We start from the raw sequence: 12364 nt of genomic DNA, 5'->3' as shown, positions 1-12364 counted from the left end.
CCTTGCTGAGCCATCCCTGGCTGCAAGGAGCACCTGGGGGAGCTTGTCCTCGGACGACGAGCGACTAGGCCCGATCACGACGCGGATCATGGAGCTCAAAAGACGCGGGTGCACGGTAAGATGGTGGTGGCGGATTTTCCTCCACCGCCATTTCATGCTAACGCAGGACAGTAACTACCCCGCGTGGTAGTATACCAAAATCGAGGATATCGGTCACATTCCCCACTAGGGACAGTGTGCTCGACCTTGGGCAGCCCGGTGCATGTAGCTCCCACTTGCGCATGGTCCAGGAAATGGACCAACCACTTTGGGTCTATTGTAAGCAGCCTTTCCCTATATTTTTGTACGAGGCTGTTTCTAGGACTTGAACCTGTAAGCTCATGAACCTGTAACCTCATGATCACAAGGCAGCAGCTTTACCACTGCGCCAAGGCAGTTGCTCACCTTGTTGCTCAGCTCCCCCCACTTTCGATCGAAGCCTCTCCGGGGGCATTGACCGAGCGCTGTCGAAGGCGGGGTGATGAATACGCTCGCCGCCGTGGACAGGAGCAGGGTTGGGACGCCGCCCTGACCATCCTGTCTCCAGGAGCCTCGATGGCGGCGGTGCCTGGGGTTGTCGCGGATCCGTCCTTGCTTGATTTGTGCATGCCCAGCGATACCAGGCATGCGCCATCTGGTGGTGCATGGCCGCCGCCTCCTGCTGCCTCCCTTCAACAAGCTTTTCGATCGGCCCACGAAGCTTTGTGGGAGCTTGAACGGTTCTTCGCCGAGGTGGCTGCCCTTGAGGCAGAGTTTCGAAAACGCCTGGCCACCGCCCATGCTCGTCTCTCCGCGGACTCTGAAAAACTCCAGGCAGAAGGCCTTTTCCCAGAGGATCCAGGAGGTCGTCGAGCAAGAGCAGGAGATTCTCTCTGAGGCGCAGCATTGACTGCTTCCGAGGCAAATGCCCGTGTGTGTGGGATGAAGTGATTGCCCAATGCAACGCAGGTGTACTGGAGCGCGAGCAGTGGGCGTCCCAACGTGAGGATCTAATATCCCTTCATGAGGCTGCCACCCGAACGAGGGAGGAAGAGCTAGCCCAGTAGCTGGTACAACTCTCCAAGGAGAGAGAGAAGCCTCAAGGCATGGGAGCTCGAGCTCGAGGGAAACTCGAGAGCCAGGAGCTTTGACACCAGGAGGAGGTTCGTCGCGCAGAGAAGGAGCAGGCAGAGAAGAGCCGCTACATCGAGACCCTGGAGAAGAAGCTTGGCGACGGCCAAGAAAGCTCGGGATGACCTTGGCGCCCTCCTGTCGATCAGTGACCACGCCAAGCAAGACCTGTCCAAGGAGGTTGAGCCAGCGTACCGAAGCGGAGGGGCACAAGGAGAGGGCTGACACCCACCATCGGTTGTACCGGGAGCTTAGCACAGCGAGGACGGAAAGTCTTGTCGCGGTGCGCCTCTCCTTTAGCCAACTGGATGCCTACGTGATGGGCGCTGAGTTCGAGCTCATTGTCATACGCACAACAATGGAGGGCGTTGTGGGGATCACGGACGGTCTTGAGAGATTGGCCACTGGTCTCCGTGCCTTCTTCACGACCATCCGACAGGTGGCGGACAAGGAGTGTCGCGGCCTAGCCGCCACGGTGGTTGAGCACGTGCTAGCCAGTTACCACGATCGCGACTCCCAATTTACGGTGGAGCCAACGCACCTGGGGCCGGTACACAAGGCGGTAGCTCGTGATCGTGAAGCAGTCCGGGCCGTCGCCATGAAGGATGCCCGCCGCTTCCGTTGTCGTGAATCTGCGGGGTCGGGTGGAGCCACTGTCGAGGCTGACGATAGTGCCCAGGGGCGCTCCAGAGTGCGCTACTGCGCACCGCCTCCCTCACTCTTTCTTCTTGCTTCCGGGGCCAGAGAGCTTGTGTAATAAAAAAAACTTATCGCACAACTATTCGCTACTTCGTGGTTAGTGTGCATTTTCTCTTTTATCTGAAATGAACGTGGAGGTTTAGCTATTATTACAAACAGCCATTGGCATCCTTCCTCTCCGGTATCTTATGTCACTTTTTCCCCCACATCTCTTAGGGCCCCGAGCACGTGTGCCTGCCGCGAGATGCCTGAGCCAGACTTGAAAGCAAAAACGAGGAGAGCATCGCTTCTCAGGGGTGTTGCGCCCCCGGACGCGTGTGTCCAAGGGCGCCCTTTCTGACAGGTAGCGTACGGCAGTGAGCGGAATGGTATCAAACAAGCGCACTTGGGCGAGGGAAAACCCCGCAAGATTTTGTCATGTGAGGTTTCTGCTTTCGGATTAGGCCCCGATGTTGTCGCGGCTCAGCCTAGGTCGCCTTCTGCACCTTCTCATGTGTTCCTGCACATGCAGAAAGTGCCCTAATGGTGGCGGCTATTATGCCGTTGTGAGGTCGGCCATCACTCGGGCTGACCGATCAAACTATCATAGAGAACACCAGGTTTCTTTAACACGTCGTGACACTGCCCGAGAGAGCGCAGTGGTGCCCAAGGTCAACCCCAAGCACAGTCACCTTGTCGCCGTGTTATGGAGAAAGGCCATGCATTTCTCATGCCAGCTTGATCATGGCGAGCCTTTTGTTGAGACTAGGGTCTACAACTGGCCATAGATAACGATCTGCCGATAGGTGAAGACCCTAAAACTAATGCAATGCATAATCGAAGGAGAAACATACGGTTGCACACATGGTAGTTCTGCCTGAAGCGACCCTTACTTCGGGACCATGCTCTTTGTCCTTAAGAGTCGAAGTTGCCATGCCCGGTGTCATGGTCGTCCCTAAGACGCGCAGGGTCCCTTGCGGGGAAACAAGAGTCAAGGGAGCCCCCAAGGCCTATAACAACGAGTTTTGAAGTGCCACCGCCTTATTGCGCTTGTGAGCCGTCGCGCCAAGGCGACGATAGTCACCATGAGCGGGGTGCGCACCCTGCATGCGAGTTGCCACGCGCGCCACGATGGTGCTCCACCCTTAGAGATATCCCACCAGGTTATCGGCGTTGGGCGTCGCCATCGCTGCACGCGTGGTTCTCAAGCTGGTGTGTTTGCTAGAGAAGATTGGAGCCTTAACCCCCCACCTGGCACGCCAGATGTCGATGGGTGATCATCGATATCGGAGGTACGATGCAACTCTTAGATTGTCCGGTCAGGGGTTAAAACACTCCCTCACTCCGCGCAACACGGCAAGGCAATTTACTCAAGTTCGGGCCACCGGCGAGGTGTAACACCCTACTCCTGCCCTTGTGTTATTGGTGTCTATTGATCTGGTAGAATTTCAGCTAGCCTATTACAACCTGCTACAAATGGCATCTGCACCTTTTATACTTGGAGGGCCCTAGCGACTCGGAGTCCAGACGGCCATAAAGGAGGCCATACCATGATGTGCGCCACTGCAGGCTCACCTGCCCTTCGAGACCTCCCATCAATCGTCTCTTCACAAAGGGCAGGACACATGCATACACTTGCCCACTCCGACACGCATCCTGACGTCACACCTACCATAGCATGGCCTTCTTCAAAAGTGTCCTCCCTTTGTCCTCAGGGATGATTGCACATGACGGGTGGTCCTTGCTCCTCGAGGAGAGAACGCCTGACGGCGGATCCCCCGAGCACCCCTTCAGAGTCCGTTGGGCCAGACCTCAAGTACGGTGGCACCATGGTGGCTTCCCCGGGAAGGACCCGAGGGAACCCCGTCTTTGACCGCGCCGGCAGCAACTAGGCCATGAACTTTAGGTCTCAGAGGAAGGAAGTCGAATCCAGTACTAGGACCACCAGAGCAAGGGTTGAGTTTCTTTGTCACATCACAAACAAAAGTATTTGTGCTTCTACTCTGATAGATTTTTACAAAATTGTGTTTGCAACATGTTTCCTCAACTATAGAAGTTCAATCTAGAGCAGCATGTTCTTCATTTCACATGTTAATTTTCCTTAGGTCAAGCTGGCTACGCAGAAAGCTGCTCATGTGCCAGAGCTGTGACTTGCTGACTAGAGAAACTCCAAACAGTCCAAACAAGCGCACTTTTGTTTTTCTCATACATCTTAATAAAACATAAATACCTAAGGTGATGAGAAAGAGCGAGCAACGGAGGAGACATAGATTAACTCAGTGCATATGATCCTTTGCAGTGTAATTTCCAAAATCCCACACAGCATGTTGAAGGAGGTTTCACCCCGGAAAATTATTAATAGTAAAGCCAATCCGGCTTATACCATTAAAAAGAAAATAGGTAACTACTCAGAAAAGTACACTCACCTAAAAATTCTGCAGCGTCCTTGGGCAAATTCATTACTACTTGTGTGACTGGATGCACATGTTGGCTTGAGTACATCGCATTAACAAACCTTCTGGCATCCATGTTAAATACCTGGTTAACAGAAGATTACTAGCAACTTTCACCTCAAACTCATGAAGACGCAAAAAATACTAAACATTGAATTATACCTGGCATATACTCTCATCCATACCAGAATACTAATGCTAATTATGCTAAGAAAGAAGACTGAAAATAACTTAGATTCATTCATCGCTTCATTGATAATGGAGTATAAGTCCTCCCTTATTACGGATTCTGATCTTATCCCCTTGGACAGTATCTTCAATTCTTCTATGGGATGTATAACTAAAAGCTAGGAACAATATTTATCAACTGCATGGTAGGTACCATATAGAAGATGGCCTGCTTGGCTTGAAGGGAGGAGATCATGGACTATGAGGAAGAGCCTTGGGAGAAACCAGATTGATCTATTTTATTGCTTAATTCTGAAAGGTAGGCCAACTACCAAATAGATAGTTATATTAGCCCTGATAGAACTCAATAGTATATAATCTAGGAGTAATAGATAATACAATTTTATCCAAATAAATACTGCAGCTAACTATAACGACTAGCATAACTAATGCTAATAAGCAGCCTACATCTCCCACATAGATCTAGACAAACAAAATAAATGCACTTGTGCTACCCTAGCATATTTTGAAGTAAAACTGGCAATTACCTCAATTTTTCTCTCAAGTTTGTTAAGAACAATGTTTTGCTCAAGGTACTCAACTGCAGCTGGGTTTAGGTCATTTGCATAAACATATTTGACTTTTTTTGCAGCTGAAATTGCTATTGGCCCAACACCAGAGAATACATCACCTGCATGAGGATAAAACATCAAATAGTTAGTTGTGCAAGGGGAAGCAAGGTTAAGCGAAAAGCTCAGTTTAGCGAAATGGTCAGTTTCAATATGACATTAGCAACATTAAGTTGTATAGTTTATTGACAATTATTCTACAACTTAATGATGCATGAATTAGGGCCAATATGGGCAATGTAGCCTGAGCGGAGTTCCATCATGTTATATTGTGGGGACTACGAAAACTAAGTTCAGTAAACTAACACCAATATTCACCAAAACTATATATACTCAAAACAAGCAGAGCTGGAACTTACATACAACATCAGAATTTTGAAAGATATTGTTGACAAGCCTCTGCCTTTCTGTTGATAATCTAGAATTCCAATAGCTGTACCAGCCATCATAAGTCATTAATATTGGAAAGAAAAACATTATAAAATTGGTAAAAAAACAAAAACTTTAACACTTAATCAGCGCTACTACTTAAGGAAGATAAAAACATACTCCCTCCGATCCATATTACTTGTCGCTCAAAGGAATGTATCTAGCACTGAAATACATCTAGATACATCTATTTCAGTGACAAGTAATTTGGATCGGAGGGACTACTTAATTTTAGAAACCAGACACGAACAAGACACAAGATTATATAGTAACAGGTTTTCAGGTTCAGACATTGTGTCAACAGCATAGAGTATTGTGTGTTCAGTGCTGCGGTCTCCAGTTCTCCACTCTCCAAGGCCCAAGCAAATGGAATTCACATTTCAGAAACAAGTATACTTTGAACCAGACACCGTCTTCCAGTTTTCCTCCATAATATTGAAGGCAATTTTGCTCCAATGACAACAATCTAAAAGTAAGATGCTTCTTTCATCCGGAAAAAACTTTTATAAGCTACTATTTGCACGTATCACACTTGATGAATTAGGATCCTTAACCAGGCAATATGTGAATGTGAAAATTACTGACCCACCAAAGCATCTTTTACTACTGTTGCAATTTATGAAGCTCTAGATAAATTTTGTTTGTTAACAGCCCAGTTTGGCCCAGCAATGCATGGTAGTCTGGTACTGACCAAATCAAGCCTAGGAAGCCAGACATATTAATTAAGTCTAATCCTTTCGTTTTGGCGAAGTATGGAAAAAAAAACCATTACTGTTTTTGCTCCTGAGGCATTAGAACTTGCCTGATTTTGCACCATGCGTTAGTAAATCATTTCATGCCTATCTGCATGCTACTCCTTCCGTTCAGAAAACAACATACTGGACATTGGAATGTTCTCCAACATGTAACTTGAGCATCACTTTTTATTTATACCCTAGGTAAAAATAGTTAACTAGTAAACAAAAATGTATTTCCGACAAAAAGTATTACCAGTTTCACATACCCATCTTATGTAGCTTTTATTGGTGGTCAAAGTTAGAATAATTAACTAGTACATGTTATGCCATGTTTTTTAACAGAAGCAGTAAATCCTCATGATGGACATGAGAATGCACTACATTTTCAATTGACCTATTTACAGTTTTAGACGCTAGGCATACCCAAGGTTATCTAGATTAGGATGAAATTGACAAAGGCTTGACTTCTTAATAGCTTATGAATAAAAAAGGAAATTTAGGGTTTTTTAACAATCGTGACTAGAAAAAAGTAGCTTGTTAGCCACTAAACTATGGCACAGTAACACATCATAAAAACTGAAAGCTTCGCATTAATTGCAACTATGCTAACAATGAAACTAATGTTATTGTGATTTAAGATTTACGAATGGCATAAATTCCGAAATGTGGACAGAACAAACAGAACAGGTACGGATAAGAACACACACTGTAAAAAGATCAACTTGAAAACGAAGGCCACTCTCAATGACTCTCTATTCACAGCAACACATCATAAAAAACGAAGGCTTCCCATTAGTGAACTTGCATCTTTTTATGCTAACAATTCACTAACTTTATTGTGATTTAAGAATGACAAAAAATTCGAAATGTGGCCAGAACAAACAAAAGAGTTATGGATAAGAACATACACTGTTGCAAGATCAACTTGAAAACGAAGGCCACTCTCAATAACTGTTGTAACAAGGGAATCGTGGCCAGCTAAGATTTCAAGTTGCATAGTTCTGTAATCATTTTGAATAGCATCAATCTTATTGACAACAGTTTGGATCTTTGGCTTGTTTTTGTCTAGAACGACCTGCATGTCGAATCAAGTTGTGTTCGAGTTAAAAAAGAAGATCCAAAATATGCTTAAGAAACAACATACCATTATGTACTCAAAAATTACATGAGCTATAAGTGTCTTATAAGGTAAGTGTTCATCCCTCAAGTTCAAGTGGGCAATATGTCCTACTGTCTCAAAGCCTGCAGGAATGATTATCCCTTCAGGAAGTAATGCCTCCAAGACCTACACAAGATAAACTGAAATCAAATTATTTAAACAATATACAAGGTGCAGAACAAGGGAGAAAATAAAGGAAATTCTTCATGTGGATCACATAGATCATGGAATGGACAAGTAATGATGCGAGAACATGATAGTTTTAGTCTCATATTTCCAGAACATTCACGTGAATATCTGAATTTATAGATATTTCTGATATGATGCATTAGCTTCTGGACAGAAAACAAATGCCGCTGGCTTGCCATATCAGTAGAGAAATATTAGTCAGACAACACTTTATAGGTGGCAAGTGGCAACTATCTGACCATATCTTTTTTCTTGCCAATACTATGACGCAAAAAGATATACTGATCGCATTTTCTATGAACACATCTCTGAACCAATAACTGAACATTACCACAACTAGAAACTGACCCAGTGTAATGACAGTTAAATCTACCTGAACAGGTTGATGTTTTTCCTGAATCCTGAATTTGCAAAGGCAGTGTTACCTGGACAGCACAAGCATCAGATACAAATACAAAATAGAAGCCCAACAATTCAGTTTCCACAAGTTAGGGTTCTAGAACACCCACAAACTTAAAAAAAATAGCCAATATACTAGAATTAATAAAAAAAGGCTATTATGCTAAATTTCCATCAGTGTCCAGTTGATATTTTCCTTTAACCTGGGGAATACTCTCACGATACCCGGCCCCTGTGTTGCTCTAACCTAGGGGAGTCGGGCCGCGAACCAATCCCCACAGCTGCCACCACCCCCCCCCCCCCCCCCCGACCTGCTCCTTCCCATCGCCGCTGGCGAAGACGCCCCCAGGCAAAACCCATGCAGCTACAGAGGCAGCAGGGCTTGGTCAGATTGTTGCAGCGACGCGCTGCGCGCTTGTGGGCAGCAGAGCTCACAGAAGAGACGCCACGTCGTTCTATTGAGCTCAGTGGAGAAACGACGGAGTTAGACTAGCGGCATGGTTACCGTGCGGTGGCGGAGGCTCTGCGGCCGTGCGTGGGCAGGCTGGGCTTGCAGCGGTGGCTGTTGTGGGCGTGCGACAGGAGCACAGAGCTGTGTGGGCGTGCTGATGACCCAGATCCTAGGCTCGGCAGCGCCGGTGTGGTGTTGTGGGCTGGGGCCTGCGAGGAATGGTTGTTGAGGGTGCGTTGTAAGCCAGAGCAGCAGCCCTAGGTCAGTGCATCGCTGTGGTCCACAGATGATGTCGACTGCTTATATGTAGTGGCCGCAGAGACCTACAGATCAAGATGGAGGTGTGGCAGCACGCGCCTTCGAGGGCATGGTGGTGGTACATTGGGGCATGAGGTACCATGGTGGTTGCTTCCTGGGATTGACGGAGTGGTCGATGGTGCCGACGGCTCATTGTAAGTTGTACGGACCAGGCTGGTGCGGCTATTTTAGCAAATGTATCCGAACTTGGTGTGAAAACATAGCTCTGACCTTAGTCGGCCCTAGCGATGACAGCGCCTTAGGTGTTGTTCCCCTCCTTGGAGGCATCATCGCAGAGCTATGATCTCGCTCCTTCTGATGGGATCTTAGCTCCCTGGGTGAAGATCCAAGCTCTGGTTCTAAAGAAGCAGGCGACAGCCTCCCCGTGGTTGGAAGGGCCTCAGGTCTCCTCCCATTGTCAGTTTACCGGTGGGGATGGTGGATGCGATGGGAGGAAACCAGGGCAGCAGCTTCCGAAACCGCAATGTTTCAGAAGCCAGAGCAGCAGCTCAACCGATGTGGTGTTGCAGGATGTCGGCTCTGCTAGCTTGGGTGACTTGTGCGCAGCCTTGGGGCCGGTGTGTGCGCGTTACTGATGTATCAGTTTTCCTATTAAGTAACAGCTCGAAGAAGAAAAACGTTTACAAAATAGAATGAAAAGAGCTTTACAATGACAATTTTTTTCCTTTATTAGTAAACTGTGGATCCTAGAAAACTGTCAGTTCCTTGTGAATCTTAATGTTTGTTACAGAAGCTAAGTAGTCTTGCCATGCCTAGGTAACACTGCCAAAAGAAACAAAATGTATAACTATCTTTGTTTGATGCTGGAGCAAGTTTGTGTGTACCAGCTTCAATGTACTTGTGAATTCTGTTGGAAATAAGACGCAACATGAAGCCAGTTTCAGGAGTTTAAACCCTCAACACAAATCATGCTCAAGTTTTTTTGTATGGGGGGGGAGTTTAGATTGTAACGATAATTTTTCTCAATTGCTTAAAGGGAACAAATATATTCCTGACTTCCCAAAGAAAAAAATATAGAAGTACAGATCTGATATAAACAAATGTTATGGTACCTCATTCATTGGCCAGTAATCATAGAACAGGGTTAGCTGACATTGCACAAGCTCATAGGCAAAAGGTCCACCCTGGTTGGCTTCGTGTTCTAACACAACCTGCAAAAGTGGTAACTAAAACCAGTAACATATCTGCAGTTGAATAATGTATAAGGTGGCACAATGTGCTGACTGGAGCACCAGCGCACATTGCCCCAGTCTTCATTCAACCATTGTTCAATCTCCACAATAACATTCAATAAGGAACTTCGCTAATCTATGTTTCTACACTGAGCAGCTACTATTAAGGAAGGCGCAAGAAATCATCACCTTGACGGCCTCGGGGAGCTCATCAACTCTCCTCTTGGCGTGACCCTCATCCAGCAGCAACAGCCGGGTGGGCTCCCCTCGCCACGCGCCCTTCCCGAACCCTTCCCCCCCGACTAACCCCTTCCATTCGTCTTCGTCGTCCTCCCCTCCCTGCTCCAGCACCTCCACGACATAGACCTTGTCTTTCTCGTACTTGGTCTCCTTGCCGCCGGCTGCTCTCCCCTTTGTCTCCCTTCGCGTCCGCCCGGCGGGCCGTGACATCTTGGCGAGGATGGGGAACTCCACGAAGCCGCGGGCATTGAACTCGCGGGCCAGCTTCTCGCGGCGCGCCACCGCCGTCGGCGGGAGGGCGGAGGAGGATCGGGGAGACGTGGGGAGAGATATGAGGCCGTCGCCGTCGTCGTTGGGGAGACGGGCGATGTTGCGGACCCGGGGCCAGTTGAGCAAGTGTCCGCGAAGGCGGCGCTCGAGGGACGCGCAGGCGGCGGCGGGAACGCGGAGGGCCGCGAGGTCGAATGTGCGCGAGAAGGAGAGGGGCGCTTCGGGAGGATGGCCTATCGTTGGGCGGCCGCGGCGGAGCGAGGGGCCGTGGGGAGGAGGTTGAGGAGGCGGGGTTGGGGCGGCTTGTGAGGTGGAGGCAGTGGCGTAGAGGGATTTGGGGTGGAGGCGGAGAAGGAGGCGGCCAGAGGTGAAGCGGCGGAGGCGAGGGAGGATGCGGTGAGGGTGGAGTCGGAGGAGCGGCGGCGGCGTCGCCATGGAATAGGGGGTGAAGCAGGGGAACTGGACTCGGATCAGGTACAGGTTAGAGCAAAGGTATGATTTGTCCTGAAGAAGATCAGGTCCGTTTATTCTTCTTCTTTTTTGAGCTCGATGATCACGTCCGTTTATTCGAAATCTCTCGGGCCCTCCCAAACCTGCGCCATTTGTCGGGCACGCCTATACCTCGCTTGTAGCGAGGCGGAAGAGTGCCTCACCTCAGCGCCCCATTTGTGAATGAGGTATAGGCTCGGCGCGGGACAGCACACACTACCACACACCAGCCACGTATGTACTTTTTTTTAGCTTTTGTTTATATTTCAAACAAAGTAAATATATATTCCAAATTTACTGTACCTAAATTTTCAAACGTCGATATATAGCGCAATAAACAATGTTAACACAGTGTTAAAAAAATTCATGCAACTTTTAGAAAATGTTGATTACATTCAGAAAAATGTTTATACAATGTAAAAAAATCACAAGATTCAAAAAAATGGTCCGTACCATTCAGAAAATGTATGCGGCATTAAAAAAATAGTCATGCCTCCAAACTTCACCATCGAGCCTGTGGAATCCCGGTGCCTCCGCTCCGGTTAGGGTTTTTTAGTCCTTGCACGTGCGGCGCCCGAGCAAATAGCGGCGCTTCTTCTTCGAGTTTGTTTCCCCAGCTCCGATCCTTCTTGAATTTGTTCGTCTGGTCGTAGTTGACGGAGCTCCAGCGTAGATTCCTGTCGTCTCCTTGAGCAGTGAGGTTAGCGTTTCTCTTCATGTGGCGAGATTTGGTGTCAGGTGCTTCAGATATATACAAGGTTTCAACAGGTGATGATTGTGGCTCCGGGGCGCTCATCTTTAGGGGCACGTGCATGAAGAGTTCCTGACTATTATCGACGAGGTCAAACCGGCTCCGGTATGGAAGTAACGACAGCAACGTGTCAGTGACTCGTTCTGACGGCAATAGTGATCATTTGGTGGTCTCGAAATCTCAATTTAATTTTTTTATACTTTATGTGATTTTTTATAATAGATATGATTCTTTTCACACAAAAATGTGTTCATGACATTTTAAGAAAATGTTTACACAACATAATAGGCTACTCCATAAAAATAATATAAAATGACATATAAAGCATACAAGGATGTATAATAGCATAAAACAATAAAAAAGAGTCAATTACGTGGGTGGTGCTAGAACTTGGCGCAAACGTTCACTTTGGTGCTAGAACTTGTGGCATACATCCAAGTGGTGCAAAAACTTGGCTTTTGTGTGCATATACAGTGTTTATCTCGTTTGTATACGAAGTAGATGCTGACTAGGCGCATGGGGGCCGCTGTCAGCCACTAGACCAGGGAGAAGGGGCATATGGCCTGGTTTTTTTTCTTCCAAAAAACTTGTTTTTTTCTAAAAAAAAAGCCCCTGTCAACGCGGGAGAGATGGCATTTCAGTTTTCACTCCATGACCAGTGGAATGGTTTCGAATCCACGACC

At 47.4% G+C, this 12364-nt stretch overlaps 1 protein-coding gene across 4 annotated transcripts in view; it reads right to left on the bottom strand.

Moving 5' to 3' along the window:
- Positions 1-10930, bottom strand: part of LOC119267625 (tRNA (guanine(37)-N1)-methyltransferase 1-like) — an 18380-nt gene extending 7450 nt beyond the window's left edge. The window contains exons 1-7 of one of the 4 annotated variants that reach the window (XM_037549053.1): positions 10121-10930; positions 9812-9910; positions 7388-7528; positions 7152-7318; positions 5437-5510; positions 4997-5139; positions 4254-4365 (exon numbers count right to left, since the gene is read on the bottom strand). In XM_037549053.1, coding sequence (XP_037404950.1) covers positions 4254-4365; positions 4997-5139; positions 5437-5510; positions 7152-7318; positions 7388-7528; positions 9812-9910; positions 10121-10876 — 1492 coding nt within the window. In that variant the 5' untranslated portion in view covers positions 10877-10930. The remainder of the gene's footprint in view (positions 1-4253; positions 4366-4996; positions 5140-5436; positions 5511-7151; positions 7319-7387; positions 7529-9811; positions 9911-10120) is intronic. The other 3 variants (XM_037549050.1, XM_037549051.1, XM_037549052.1) reach the window with 3 other exon arrangements.
- Between the last annotated feature and the right edge of the window lie 1434 nt (positions 10931-12364).

The sequence above is a fragment of the Triticum dicoccoides genome, chromosome 3A (assembly GCF_002162155.2).
Source record: "Triticum dicoccoides isolate Atlit2015 ecotype Zavitan chromosome 3A, WEW_v2.0, whole genome shotgun sequence".
Taxonomy (NCBI): domain Eukaryota; kingdom Viridiplantae; phylum Streptophyta; class Magnoliopsida; order Poales; family Poaceae; genus Triticum; species Triticum dicoccoides.
The sequence above is the reverse complement of the archived record's forward strand: the minus strand, read 5'-3'. Positions and strand labels throughout refer to the sequence as shown.